We start from the raw sequence: 14,402 nt of genomic DNA on the forward strand, positions 1-14,402 counted from the left end.
TGAAAGCTGTCGATAAGCGCGTCGATAGAGCTGCCTCTTGTTGTTGACCAGTGTGTGAGTGTGCAGCCGTCAGCATTTGTGATAAAGATATATCCATCCAAAGTCCTGGAGGCTCATACTCTGATTAAGAATGACCTTCTCAAGGACTAACAAAACTTAACTTTTGGATCTAACTTAAACTCTTTCCCACCAGTGCTACAGTTCTGGCACAGAGAAAGCAAGTATACCGTTATTTTCAGATTAGCAGGTTGCGCAATTCAGAGGTGGACTAAGGTTGCCTTTTTAATTCCAATTCAATTAACGAATTGTATTGATCTAACACACAGGAACGTAGATGTAAAAGGAACTGGCAAAATTGTATTTTGACAGATTTGTGTGTGTCGAGCATCAATTAAGACAATGTTAGTCCATGTTAGCTTTAATTGTGGATAAACCCGATAGGCAATTTCATCTTCCGGATTTAAAATAATTTTTCGGGCAGGATCAAAATCAGTGACGTAGCACTGACCTGCCTGTCCAGTAGTGACGTGTCGGTTTCTCATTATTATTCAAAGCTAAGTTTTCTTATCCTATGAGAAGAGCCTGCTTCTTAATTATTCATGACTGCACATGCTCCACAGGGTTTGTTGCATGGCTTGCCTCGCGATGCTGTCAGGGCCGATACAGCCAAGCTGTTTGTGTGTAGCAAGCATTTTTGTGGGCAGGGCTGTACGAGAATTGGAGAATGGCAGACTTGGTTTTTAACAGTTGAGTTCGTTACCATTCAGACACATCACCGTGCTGCTGTGTTGGCCTATATTTAAAATCATTCAGATTACCGGCAGGACTAATGGTTGGAATAGATAGGGCAAGAGACCAGCTGTACTGCTGTTCACTGTGTCTGCATTCAGACCCGGGGATTCAGGCGGAGAGAAGTCCTCCTCATTCATAGTGTTTATATAAACATGATTATCTTTATAATGATACAACAAATTGTGGTTATGTGTATATATTAAATGAAATTACGAATAGCCTATTGTATATGTAGCAGGGCATTACATTACTTACTGTTTATTTCTTTGCATTTTAAGTATATAAGCTATAAAATCATAAGTCTCCTCACATTTTGAGGTAGACTTGAACTGTAAGAGGGGGCTTTCATGACCCTTTTAAGGGATAATTCACCTGAAGATGAAAATTCTATCATCATTCACTCGCCCTTCACTTGTTCAAAAACTTTGAGTTTCTTTCTTCTGTTGAACAAAAAAGAAGATATTTTGAAAAATGTTGGTAGGTAGCACTCATTGATTTTTGATAGATTTTTTTCTTCTTACAATTGGAGTCTATGGGTGTCAGCAACCATAATTTTTCAAAATATCTTTTACAGATATCTGTTAACAGAAGAAACTCATAAAGGTTTAAAACCCTAAGGGGGAGTATAAGCAATGATTTTATTTTCGTTTTCCTATGAACTGTTATGTTAAATATTATTTACAGTTTTAAGTACACTGAAAAAAAGTATTCAAATATGATTCCTTGGATTTAATCAATTTTTTTTACGTTAAGTGGTTGTAAACAATTTATTTGGGTTGAACATTGCTCAATTTAATTTGTTTGTTTAAATTCAACACAAATAAATAGTTTGCAACAGTTTTGCATGCAACACTTTTTTTCAGTGTAATTGTTTCATATTTTAGAAATTATTTTTTAATATGATGGCAAAAGCTAAATTTCAGGATCATTACTTCAAGATTAAATGACAGGATCCTTCAGGGAGTAAAAATGCTGCTCTAGAAATAGTTCACATATTATTATCAATTTAGCTTTACATTGTACTTCATTTGTGTGTGTATGTGTGTGTGTGTGTGTGTGTGTGTGTGTGTGTGTGTGTAAACTGTGATATTTTTTATGTGCAAATGCATTTTTTAGCACTTGTTCTGATGCATTTAAAGTGTATAAAATTATTAATTTCTTTAGAAAATAATTATACCAATCTTACAAAAAACTTATCTTAAAAATCCTAAAAACCGTGGATGTGGGCTTGAATGAAATTTGAAAAAACGTATCGAAAGTTTTTTTTTTTTTTTTTTTTACACTTTTCAGAATATTCACAATTTTTTAGTCTAAACATCCTTGCTGAATTAAAGTATTAATTAAATAGTGATAATAATAATTAATAATAATAATAATAATAATTTGAAATAATAGCATCATATTGCACAATAAAAAACTTGCATGCTGACTTAACTAAAACTAGTTTTAAAATCAAGGTTTATGGACAGAAAGAATGACAGAATAGACTCAAACCCGAGACTGCATTCTTGATTTCATAACTTGTTACTTACAGAAGCAACTTGAAATGTCAGCCCTGTTATTTTTGGTGCTGTCCAGATACTTTTAACCATTATAGAGATGCATTTAGGTAAATGAGAAAGGAGTAATGGAAGTCATTCTAATGCCCACTTAGACCAATATTATCCTCACCACTCACAGAAACATCTGAATTTAGTTGAGCGTGGAACTCATCACTCGGACGTTATTGACCGAAACTGCCTCGCTAATGTAATGTGGTTTGTGCAAAGCTAATGATTATTTCTTTGGGCTTATTGATGCGCATCTGAGAAATTTCATTTCCCCGGCTTAGATTAACCATGTTACACCCGCACCAAGGAAATGATTTACATTATTAGATAAATATGTTAATATAATCTTATCCCCTCTCAGTGTCTTTTTTCCAGTAACTTCGTTTTCCCAGGAGAAATTGCATTGCAGTCAGGATGAGTTTAACTGTGCACAGAGGACAAGTGGAGCTCTTTATAGAAATAAAAATGAGTTTGTGACTTTTGAGACTAGGCATATGACAATATCATATTTTTTGTTGCGATAATTGCTGAAGATTTTCTCTATATACACTGGAAAAAATGATGCAAAATGTCATAACCACAAATATAACTTAATTTCATAAGTTAATCAGGTTTCAACTCAATTTTCTAAAGTTATACAAAGTTTAACTTAATATTTTAGTCAGTTCCATTGGTGTAAGTTGAAATAACTAGAAAAGCTTTTCTTTTAAAAGATTTTTTCAGCTAATAAAAGCTTAAGACAGCAAGATTTTTTATAGCAAGTAACAATTATTTTAACAGGTACAGTATAATAACAAAACCAAAACTTTTTGCTGTATTTCTTTATTGCACATATTCATTTTAAGAATAAACATGTTTCAAACGAATTAAATCGCAAAAGGTTTATAATGTGCAATAAGGTAACACATTTCACAAAAGGTACCATTAGTAAAAGTCAGTTAATTGCATTAACTAACATCAGTGAGAAATAGCCAGAAGTTTTAGTGGTAATGTTGTGATAAAATGATACAACTTACTTTATATTAGCTCAATTAAAATGAAAGTGTTATTGAGTAAAACAGTTGAATTAAATACGTTATTAATCTGTAACTACTACGTTAACAGATAATAATTGCTTTACAAACATAGTCTTTATAGTTTTCATAGTCAGTTTAGTTTAAGTATTGTTAAGAAATTGAGCCTAATGATAAAGTTTTAACAAACTATAAGCCTACAAAGAAGAATCATAACATAATTTTAGGCATGTAGTAGACCAGATTAAACTGAAAATCTTTTTAAATAAACAGTCTATTAAGCTTTCAAAGCATTTGTAATGAACACTACTGCAAATGCAACAATCTGAATGTTCTTGAAAGGCTTTAAATGAATAAATAATGATTTACTGTTTGTTTTAAAGTGCAAATTATAACAATATGATGCGTATTGTCGTTATCAAAATATTGTTTAATGTTGGCACATTTATTTGACTTCTGCAAACTACCTTGTCTACTTTGTTACTGTACAGTACTTTATCCCATTGTCAGTCATATTCTGTTAGTCTTTGTCGTGCGGGGTTGTGCAAAGATTGTCTCTAATCTTCAGAAAGTGCATCAGTCTGATCTTCTTCTAAGTCTGAGCTGACCTCTACCTTAAGTTCATCAGTTTCTCACAGTTGCATCCACTGACCATTCATCTGACAGAGCTGTGTGGGTGTTATTCTGATCAGTTTTAGAATTAAAGAACAAGCTGAATGAGCTCTTGGAAGTCATTTGCTGGTGGTAAAGTTTAACATTAAATTTGTAAATAGAGGATTTGTGCTGTTAAGCCCTCATTATACTTCAAACAAAGTTCTTGTTTGGGTGAATCACGTCATAGAAGGAGTTTCAGAACAAGCACCATATGCATAATCACCATGGACTAATGTTAACTCAAAGGTGTTTAGTTCAGAAAAGTTTGCTTTCGTTAGCTGTTTCGAATTGCCAAAACAAAATCAAAACAATCTTTGTTTCAGTCAGATTTTGTTCGAAATGATGTAATTTCAGTTTGTTCTAAATTTTGTTTGAAGTATATCAGGCACTTTAGTCATATCCAACGGTATAGTTAGCTAATCATCATATCCAATGTTCTAGTAAGCTATAACAGTTAACTGTAAATGTTAATGTTGTCAAATATTCTTAGAATAAAATATTCTTATAGTAGTCATTTCTCTGGTCTTCAGTGTAACAAAATCCTTCAGAAATCATTGTAATATGATGATTTGCTACTATAAGTAATTCGTAAAATTATTAATGCCTTTTCTGTCTCTTTACTGTCAATTTAATGGATCCTCGCTTATATAAGTTATAAATAAAAGTGTTGTATTGTGTGTATGCATATAAACATTGTCCTGAAGAATAAAAATGTATGTTAAAAAAATCTTATTTGTTACAAAAGTTATATGTGTATATCTATATATATATTCGATTTTTAACCGGGACATTTCTCAGGGTTGCGAGTTTGACTATTTTGTACCTATTGTAAAATTGGCCTACTGTTTGAAAGGAAATAAGAGTGAATTTCTAACAATTCAATTCAGTACCCCGGCTCATTGCGAATGCGTACCCAGGTCTACATTTCTGGGGACAGTGAAATGCATAACCTTAGGGTGCGTCTGCTTGCAGTTTTTGTTTTTGCAAATCCACCAGAGGCCACTGTGTGCGCTTTTTGGTAATCACAAATTTCTCTCACCCGTCCCTTTCTCACATAAATCCACCAGAGGGTGCAACAAACACCATAGTTTGGGAAAAAAACGATGTAGTGAAGAGTATTTCCCAAAACACGTTGTTTCTCTGTCGCAGATCCATCGTTTGAACCATGTTAGTTGTAACGTAAAACGCCCATAATGATGTTCTAAACGGGGTGGAGTAACTACTTCCTTAGAAAAGAACCCCATTATTTCTTTGCAAATAATATTGTTTTACACAAACACGCATTTAAAAAAAAAATCCAATATTAGTTGTGCTAAAAACATGCACTTGTTTTCCATATTAATTGAAATATATGTAAATGGAACATATAGGTGCTATGTTTCCTTTACAAATATTATTGAGAACATATTCTATTCTAAAACATAAAACCACTTACAAAAGCTAACACATATTCTAATATCATATATAAATCATATAAATAAATAAATAAATAAATAAATAAATAAATAAATAAATAAATAAATAATAAAAATAATAATGGTTTTTGTTTTCACAAGCTTTGGAGACGTAACATAAATTCGGCTTTTAAATAATAGGTCACCTATAGCTTTCGTCATAAGGCTGTGTTAAAAATGACATCAATGTTTTCAAAGTGCACTGCGAAGGGAGCACAATTGTAAACATAAAGATCGCTAAAACTGAACTGTAAAAACACTTTGAAAGCAAATTACACCTAAGAGAGATGACATTAATGCTTTTTTATTTTTAATCATTCCAGGTTTAAGTGTTAGAATGTTCTAAATGAATGTGACATAGGGGGGATAAGTGGGAATAAAACACAGCCAGGATCTATGTTTCTAACTACAGCTCCAGAGGTGTAGTTGCAAGTGCACAAGTTTGCGACGCAGTTTGCGAATGTTCGTTGGAACGAGGGATTTGGGAAACGGCAAATCATCGAACTATGTTTGTAACAACGGAACTTGCAACCTTAGTTAGCTAACGATGGTTTTGGGATGTCAACTGAATGACTAACCAACTAACCCAACCACCCTCTTTTCTAAACCCAACTGATAGTGTTTTCTAAAGCAATCTAGATAAAGAAAAGCGAGAAAAAGTGAAATGTGATTTCACCACGTTTTTAGCCTGTTGTTTATTTATTTATTTATTTGCTTTACCTGGTGACTGGAACCGTTATTCGCAGGACTTGAACCCCGTCGTCGACGCTCCATGTCCCAGGTCTGCCAACGTACCTGCAAGCCACTGGGCAAACTTGTAACACAGGTAAAGTCACCTGTACGGAGGTAAGCAGTCAGCTGAAAGCGCTAAAATGAACAGAAGTCGTCAGCAGCGTCATACCTCCCTGTAGTGTTCGTTTTAAAGACAAAATGCAGTCAGACGTACCTCTGGCTACGTAATTCGCGCTCTCCAGAAATGTAGACAGGGGTACGTATCCACAATAAGCCTGTGTTTCAACAAAATCACAAATTTTAGGCAAAATTGTTATTGTTTTTGCATTAACATGGCCATAATGATTTTAAAAAAGCATTTGAATGAATGAATGAATGAAATCATATGATGACAAAATGTCCACAAGGATGCTCAAGTGTTAAGTAATGCTGCATTTTTGCATTACATTTTGAATTGATTCACACAGTTGTAACTGATTCGTTGATGTGATTTCTAGCGATTATGTCTTAATGTTTTAAGGATGGATCATGAAACCAGCCTAATGATGGTTTTTATGAAGTGTAATGAGCACATTAAAGCTCATTAAAAGTGTGACAATATTCCCATCGCTGCTTTAGTTTACACTAGTTATGGTGCCGAATCTCTGAGTATTTTCCAGCATGACCAAGAAAGAAGGAGGCAGCATGTGCAGTGAATGAAAAGCCCAGTGCGCACCGTAGTCTTCAGGGTTATGAAGGGAAGAGAGCAGATAAGACAGACTGCGTTTCCCAGGAGGCTTTGCTATCTCCACCAGTCAGCCAGACGTTCAGAACGGGTCATTCAGTTTATTCAGACACATGCTGACAAAGCCAAAAACACACACACGCACTCACATATTCACGTACAAACGTTGTTCAAACAAACCCGCTCTGTCACATACATTTCCCTAGTCACTCACCAACAAGCCTCACAGAGTTGGGTTAAGCTTTGGTTTTAAATAGGACCTTTTTTTTCCTTTCCTCTGTCAGTCTCAGATCCAATATGGCTCCCACAGATGGACCGGGCCTCAATTTGCAGAGCCACAATGGCTGATGAAGAGATATCTCAAATGAGATTCACAGCTGTCGTTTTCCCATTTCTTCAGAGAAATCGGTACAATAGCGGATTCCAGCAAAAGACACGGCATTCAGGCTTATGATTATAGATAGGTTTTGAGTAACAATGGGCCGCAGTCACAGATTCGAGGTGTCAGAGAAGGTGAGAAGGTCTTCATAAATCTTCTTTTATACAGCGAAAATTACTGAAAGAACTGTGAAGAATGGGAGTGAGAGAAATCTGTCTGGCTGCTATTGATTTGTGCTTTGGTTCCCAGACATGTAGAGATGTATAATTTATGGAGCTGTCTTGGGAATGCTGTGTGATCTGGGATGAAACTTGAAAATGTTTCAATGGGCTTGGGTTTGGGTGGACAATACGGCCAGAGGAGTGTCTTATTGAATTTGTGGATCTGTGATGGGGCTTGACTAGAAAGGATGTTCATATAGTTTTTATAAGCAAATAAAAAGATGAAATGGTTTGACTCTGTTATTGTGAACATGTTTTATAGGTTTGTTTGTTTGTTTGGTTTCTATCTCTTATTATTTTGATTCACACTTTCCATGGCATTTATAGTTTGTTGGGCTTGTAGTCATTTTGTTGGGCTCATTAGTAATTCAACAGTTTTACAAAAAAAAAAAAAACCAATAACAAATCAAAAGAATGCATTTTTTATTTTATTTTTTAAATTTTTTTATTTATTTTATTTTTTAATTTTTAAATTTTTAAATTTTTTTATTTTTTTATTTATTTTATTTATTTATAAAAAAAATATTTTCTTACATTTAATTACATTTTTATTTTATTGCTAGGGTTTTCATCATGGTTAAAACATTTTAAAATGATTTTTAAAAGGATTTTAACCTAGTAAATTCTGATTTATTTTTCCATTCAAGTTACAGAATTCAAGTAAAATAATAGTTAAATAAAAAGTTTTATAATAATAAATAAATTTAGGGGCAAACCGGTGGTGCAGTGGGTAGCGATGTCATCTCACAGCAAGAAGGTCGCTGGTTCGAGCCTCAGCTAGGTCAGTTGGCATTTCTGTGTGGAGTTTGCATGTTCTCCCCATGTTCGCGTAGGTTTCCTCCGAGTGCTCCGGTTTCCCCTAAGTCTAAAGACGTGCTATAAGTAAATTGGGTAAGCTAAATTGTCCGTAGTGTATGTGTGTGAATGAGTGCAAATGGGTGTTTCCCAGTGAGGGCATCCGCTGTGTAAAACATATGCTGGATAAGTTGGCGGTTCATTCCGCTGTGGCAACCCCTGATTAATAATTGGACTAAGCTGAAAAGAAAATGAATGAAATGAAATTTAAAATTGTCAATTAAAACATTTACAGTCTTTTGTAACAATTAAAAATATGCACAAATAAAATTTGTATTTATTTTTACAATAATTCTAATAAATGCTCTTCTTTCAAAAGTTCAAAAATCGACAAAAAATGGATTGACTTGAAAGTGACTTGCTAGACCTTGGTATGACCTACTGTATGACTTGACTTGAGATAAGCAGTGACTCGACTTGACTTGACTTGAGTCTGACAATAATTGACTTGACTTGCTCATGTGTGACTTACTCCCCCCTCTGCTGTATTGTATATTGCTGCATATGCAAGTTGTATAAATACACTATTACCTAATCAGCGTCTGGAAACTACATATTTCTTAAGGTTAGTTGATATTTCATCTTTTCATCTTTTACCAGGTCGCCAGACATGTCCGCCAGAGAAGTTTGACTGCGGCGGCTCAACCAGCAAGTGTGTGTCTTTGTCATGGCGCTGCGATGGAGAAAGAGACTGTGAAAATGGAGCAGACGAGGAGCAGTGTGCCGCAGGTAAGACCACAGAGAGAAAGAGTAATGGCTAAAAATAGAGCCTGTCTGGATAATGCATAGTCAGACTTCAGTGTGGTATGTGGGTGAACTTAATGGAGAGAGGTGTAGGTTGGGTGTGCTTGTGTGTTCGTGTGTGCGTGTGCGTGTGCGGTTGCGTGTGTGTGTGTGTGTGCGTGTGTGTGTGTGTGTGTGTGTGTGTGTGTGTGTGTGTGTGTGTGTGTGTGTGTGTGTGTGTGTGGAACACATAAAACACTGATGTTGGATGTTATCGTAGATCGATTTGCAGGATAGATATTACAGATTGTTCTGTTTTATAATTTGGATGGGATTTTGGTAACACTTACTGTGATGCTAAGGCTTATAATGAGTTATAACTCTGTTTATAATAATTATTCATATTTTTATTGATTTGTTATTAATTATTAAATTTGTATTAATTATTATTATTATTTATTATTATTATTATATAATTATTTATAATCAACCATATGAATTCTATTAATGTATCCAAAAAAAAAAACTTATTATGATGACAGTTATAGCAACATTTATTATAGTGCTATTAATACTTATTAGTAATTCATTTCATTTTTCAATATACATGTTCATAAGACATTATACACTGATTTATTCGTAATAATCAGTCAGTCGTGATTGTATTTATAAAGTTGCAGTTTGCAATCTTAAAGCATGCTACTGCTATAAAGACTCATTGGTAGTAAGTTGTAGTCTGTCAAGTAAGTGTATGTTTTTATATTGTTAGAACCTGTTGCTCTATCAAGTACTTATTGTGAGTCATAATACAGTTACTAACCTTTGTAAATGCATCATTGATGGCTTTAGGCAAGTGGAAACAGAATGCAGATTTTCCACATGCTAATGTTAAGAAATTATGCTGTTTTCACTTTAGTTAAAGCTTTCAATGATGCGTTTTTATAGGTTAGTATCTGTATTATGACTCTCTAAGCATTTATTATGCAACATGGCTCTAACAATATAAAACTATACACTTATTTGAAAGAACAATATGTTAACTTACCAATGGGTCATTATAACGGTAGTATTCCAATCTTTTAACATTGTAGACTACCATATATATTTACATTAGATTACGCCTACGCTGTTGTTGACTATTGGAAAAACTGCGCCAATGGAGCTGCCATTTTAGTACGTGGGACCATGGTGCAGTGGAGTACTGGCTATCAGGAGCCATAAATATATAGACATACAGTATATACATATATCTGTGATCGGGAGTTTTCCCGATGGTTGGTATGCCAATTTTTTTTTTTTATTACGAAATTGATTAACTTTTCTATATCGATGGATAAGTGACCGCACAGGCATTGCTGACAAAGAGCGTGTGTTTGTGTGCATGGAAATGTATTATCTCCCTACCTGTTAAATTTGATCTCATCTGTGTCCAGAAACACACTCCTCTCCTGCTTTCACTTCAGATTCGAATGGAGGGAGCGATTCGTTTGTGAATCTCTGTTATGAACGATTAGTGTGAACCATCATTATCCCTGTGTCTCAATGTGCATTTCCACCTTTCTGATCTAAATGGTATATAACATTTGTAATATTCAATAATTTAGGGTGAACAATATGCACATTGAGGTGCAGGCACTGTTATGTTATCAGGCACCCTTATATAAGTTGAAAAACTAGCCGTAACTTCACTAAGCCGACAATAATAAAAAGTTTCTGGCACCGCAGCATCTTGTTGTCATATTTCATTTACGTTGTTTGCTGATTTTGTTGAACAAAGTATAAGCCTATTTAGCATAAGCCTAGAATTTAGTCCAAGTTGGTGCTATTTTGCCTCATGGTCAATGCAGTAAGTGACTGTATCATCATCAATAATGTTACTTGTTGAGCACAAAACTTCATAACACACAAAAAAACTAAATCTTATCTATGAAATGATTTGCTTTTATGCTGTGTTTTCTTTGTTTTCTCGCTATTGCACCCAAATGCAATGCAAAAGTCCAGCATCTTCAGATTGGCCTTAGCCTTGACTAGTGTGGTTGAATGACATTTGTCCTGGGAGCACTGTACAAATGTGACGACGCTATTGACGCATGCTCAGGGTCCGTGTATATCTATGGTAGACTACAACAGAATAAAACCATCACTGATTAATTTAAACAGATATAATATAAATCAGAGTAAAATGTTATGAAAATGTTTATTTTCTACCAGTCTACCAGTAAGTAGAGCTGAGCGGTATGACCAAAATTTTATTTGACGGTAACGTTATCATTCCTGATGTAGTTCTCATTAAGGAAGTTATTCCAGAAAATTTACAAAAGTGCTTTACTGTATAAAATAAATAAGCTTGAGTATTTAAGAAAAGAAAAGTACTTTATCTTATTTTTAACCATATATGTATGTATGTATGTATGTATGTGTGTGTGTGTGTGTGTGTATAAATATATATATGTATGTGTGTATAAATATGCATATGTGTGTGTGTGTGTGTATATATATATATATATATATATATGTATGTGTGTGTGTGTGTGTATAAATATGTATATGTATGTGTGTATAAATATGCATATGTGTGTGTGTGTGTATATATATATATATATATATATATATATATACTGTATATTAAGAAACATATGGCTTTAGATAAACAACAAATTCAACTGCAAGTCACATTTTGCATTTTTATGTGGACAGACCTTATTATTATTATTATTATTATTATTATTATAAACATTTCTCAAGTAACATCTTTTCACAGATATAAAATATATCCCAAGTAAGTAAGAGGAAGATAATACTTAAATATAAAAACAATTTAGGAACATACTGATTTTCCCCCTTAAATACAATATGTAAACAATTACAATTCTTGTAGAAATATTAAAACTAATTGATCATGTATTGTTGAAAATATAAAGCAATTGCCAACACTGCCAGTTTCCCATTGAGCGTCTTTCTCAGCCTCATGCATGCTGCTTGTGAGTTATTTACATTTTACAGTATACACAGAATAAAAATTATTTGATGGTACATATTTCATTCCACGCTAACAATATACCTTCATACCACCATGCCATACTAAAAAGTATTAATAACACCATTATAAATGTAGCTATAACTGTCCTTATAATGCATTATAAGGTTTGTTGTGTCTTTATACTGTAGGTACATAACAGAATTGTTAGGCTTGATTTTTACATAATTATAAACAGATTTATAATTAATTAAAAGCATGAGCTTCATAGAAAGTGTTACTGATATGTTTTTCAGGCCCTCAGCAGTTGGTTCTTGCGTTGATAGATTATCGCAGTGGGTGTGAGAGAGTATGTATATGCAATGACTGTAAATAAAACAGCAATTCTGCTTACACACGCAGTTTATCTCTTACACACTAATCTGGCTGCCAAATGCACACATATGAGTTCACTACTGGATTATAAAGTAATATTGATTTTGCTTTGCTCTTTGACATGCAACCTATACAAGCATTGATTCTCCGACTGCCTCTTTTTCGGAGAGATTATGGTTTATACATTTGGCCTTTTAAAGCTCTTTAGGGTCTTTATCATTATAAAAATAACTCTTGATGTACTGCTGAAGGGGACATAGATAACGGCAGACTCAGCTTTTTAAATCCACAACAGCAAGCAGTAGTTTCTAGTTTGTTCTGTTTGACTGTATTATTTATGCACTGCAGGCTAATTCACCTGTTGATTATTATTGTCTGTATTGCTGTTATTATTATTATTTATAGAGAGGTCTAATTGGAGATATTTTTTTCATTGTACCGAAACCTTATATTATTTAACATATGTTTGCTCACTGATATGTGCAAGATTAGAAGTACCATCCAAAAAATTTCAGTAATTTTTTATTCATATATTTGTTCATCAAGGATGCATTCAATTATTTATGTTCAGTTTTTTTGTTGGTTTGCAAAAATATATTAAATAGCTATTAAAACAACTATTAAATCCGTCAGACATCAATTACGTTTCAAGTTTTAGATAAATATAGAAGTTCATTTTCTCTTGCTCTTAAGGCTTCCGAAAATAAGACCAAATAAAAATAATAAAAATTGTAATAATTTTTCATAGATTTTTTCGTTCAATAAACATCAGGTCAAAACAGCTGTACCCCAAAAACAATATACCAACATGACATTAAAAATAAAGTTATACAAATTGTTCATCTTTAATTTAAGTTTTCTCTGAAGGTTACAAGTGGGAACAATTTAACTTTTTAACTAATTTCCAGGGGTTTGACTGCACATTATAGACTGCACATTATTATACAACCCACTGGGCATTATAATGGAGAGACATTCAAATAAAATGGTTTACCCAAAAATACAAATTCTGTTAGAGTTTACTCATCCTTTACTTGTTTCAGATGTTAACATTTCTTTTTCTGTTAAACACAAAAGAAGAAAGCTCTAAACCTGTAACCACTGAATTTCTTAGTATTTGTTTTTTCTTCTTTTAAAGTCAATAATAACAGGTCTTCAGCTGTCTTTTTGTTCAACAGAAAAAGAAAAAAGAAAGAAACTCATCAAGTCTGGAACTACTTGAGGGAGAGTAAATAATGAGTAAATTGTCATTTTTGGGTGAAATAACCCTTTTAGGTCTAAACCCCACTGTCCATTATAATGGACAAACATTTTAAAAAATCCTGATTTAAAGCTTGCAGTTCAATACAATCAATGTTTTACTTTTATAAGTAAATTATACATATACTTTTTTCTATATAATCTATGAAATATTTGGCAAATATATCAATAACTGTGAATAAAACCCTAAAAAAGTGCTGCCATGCTTATTTTCACCCTCTCAAATTGCAACAGGCAGAGCTTCAAAGCTGTTTGATTGGATGACAAAAGTCCAATATCATAGACAGCAGGCTTAAAATTTAGTGAAATGCCCTGTAACCCAAAAAAAAAAAAAAAACAGAAAAAATACATGACCTGACATTTGATGTCGATTAAAATGGACGCAGGGTAATAAAAGGTTAAATTGAATTAAATTTCATTAAGACGATGTAAAATTATGTATTTTGTGCACCAAATCAGAATATTACAATGATTTCTACATATACATTCTACATTTTATACACACACACACACACACACACACACACACACACACACACATACAAAGTCAGAATTATTAGCCCCCCTTTGGAATTTTTTTCCTTTTTTAAATGTTTAACAGAGCAAGAAATTTACACAGTATGTCTGATAATATTTTTTCTTCTGGAGAAAATCTTATTTGCTTAATTTTGGCTAGAATAAAAGCAGTTTTTA

General features: G+C 33.3%; 1 protein-coding gene across 4 annotated transcripts in view; it reads left to right on the top strand.

Moving 5' to 3' along the window:
• Positions 1–14,402, top strand: part of lrp8 (low density lipoprotein receptor-related protein 8, apolipoprotein e receptor) — a 292,418-nt gene that overhangs the window by 162,519 nt on the left and 115,497 nt on the right. For all 4 annotated transcript variants that reach the window (XM_056460108.1, XM_056460109.1, XM_056460105.1 and 1 more), the window contains exon 4: positions 8,975–9,103. In XM_056460108.1, the coding sequence (XP_056316083.1) occupies positions 8,975–9,103 (129 nt within the window). The remainder of the gene's footprint in view (positions 1–8,974; positions 9,104–14,402) is intronic.

The sequence above is a fragment of the Danio aesculapii genome, chromosome 6 (genome assembly GCF_903798145.1).
Source record: "Danio aesculapii chromosome 6, fDanAes4.1, whole genome shotgun sequence".
Lineage (NCBI taxonomy): Eukaryota > Metazoa > Chordata > Actinopteri > Cypriniformes > Danionidae > Danio > Danio aesculapii.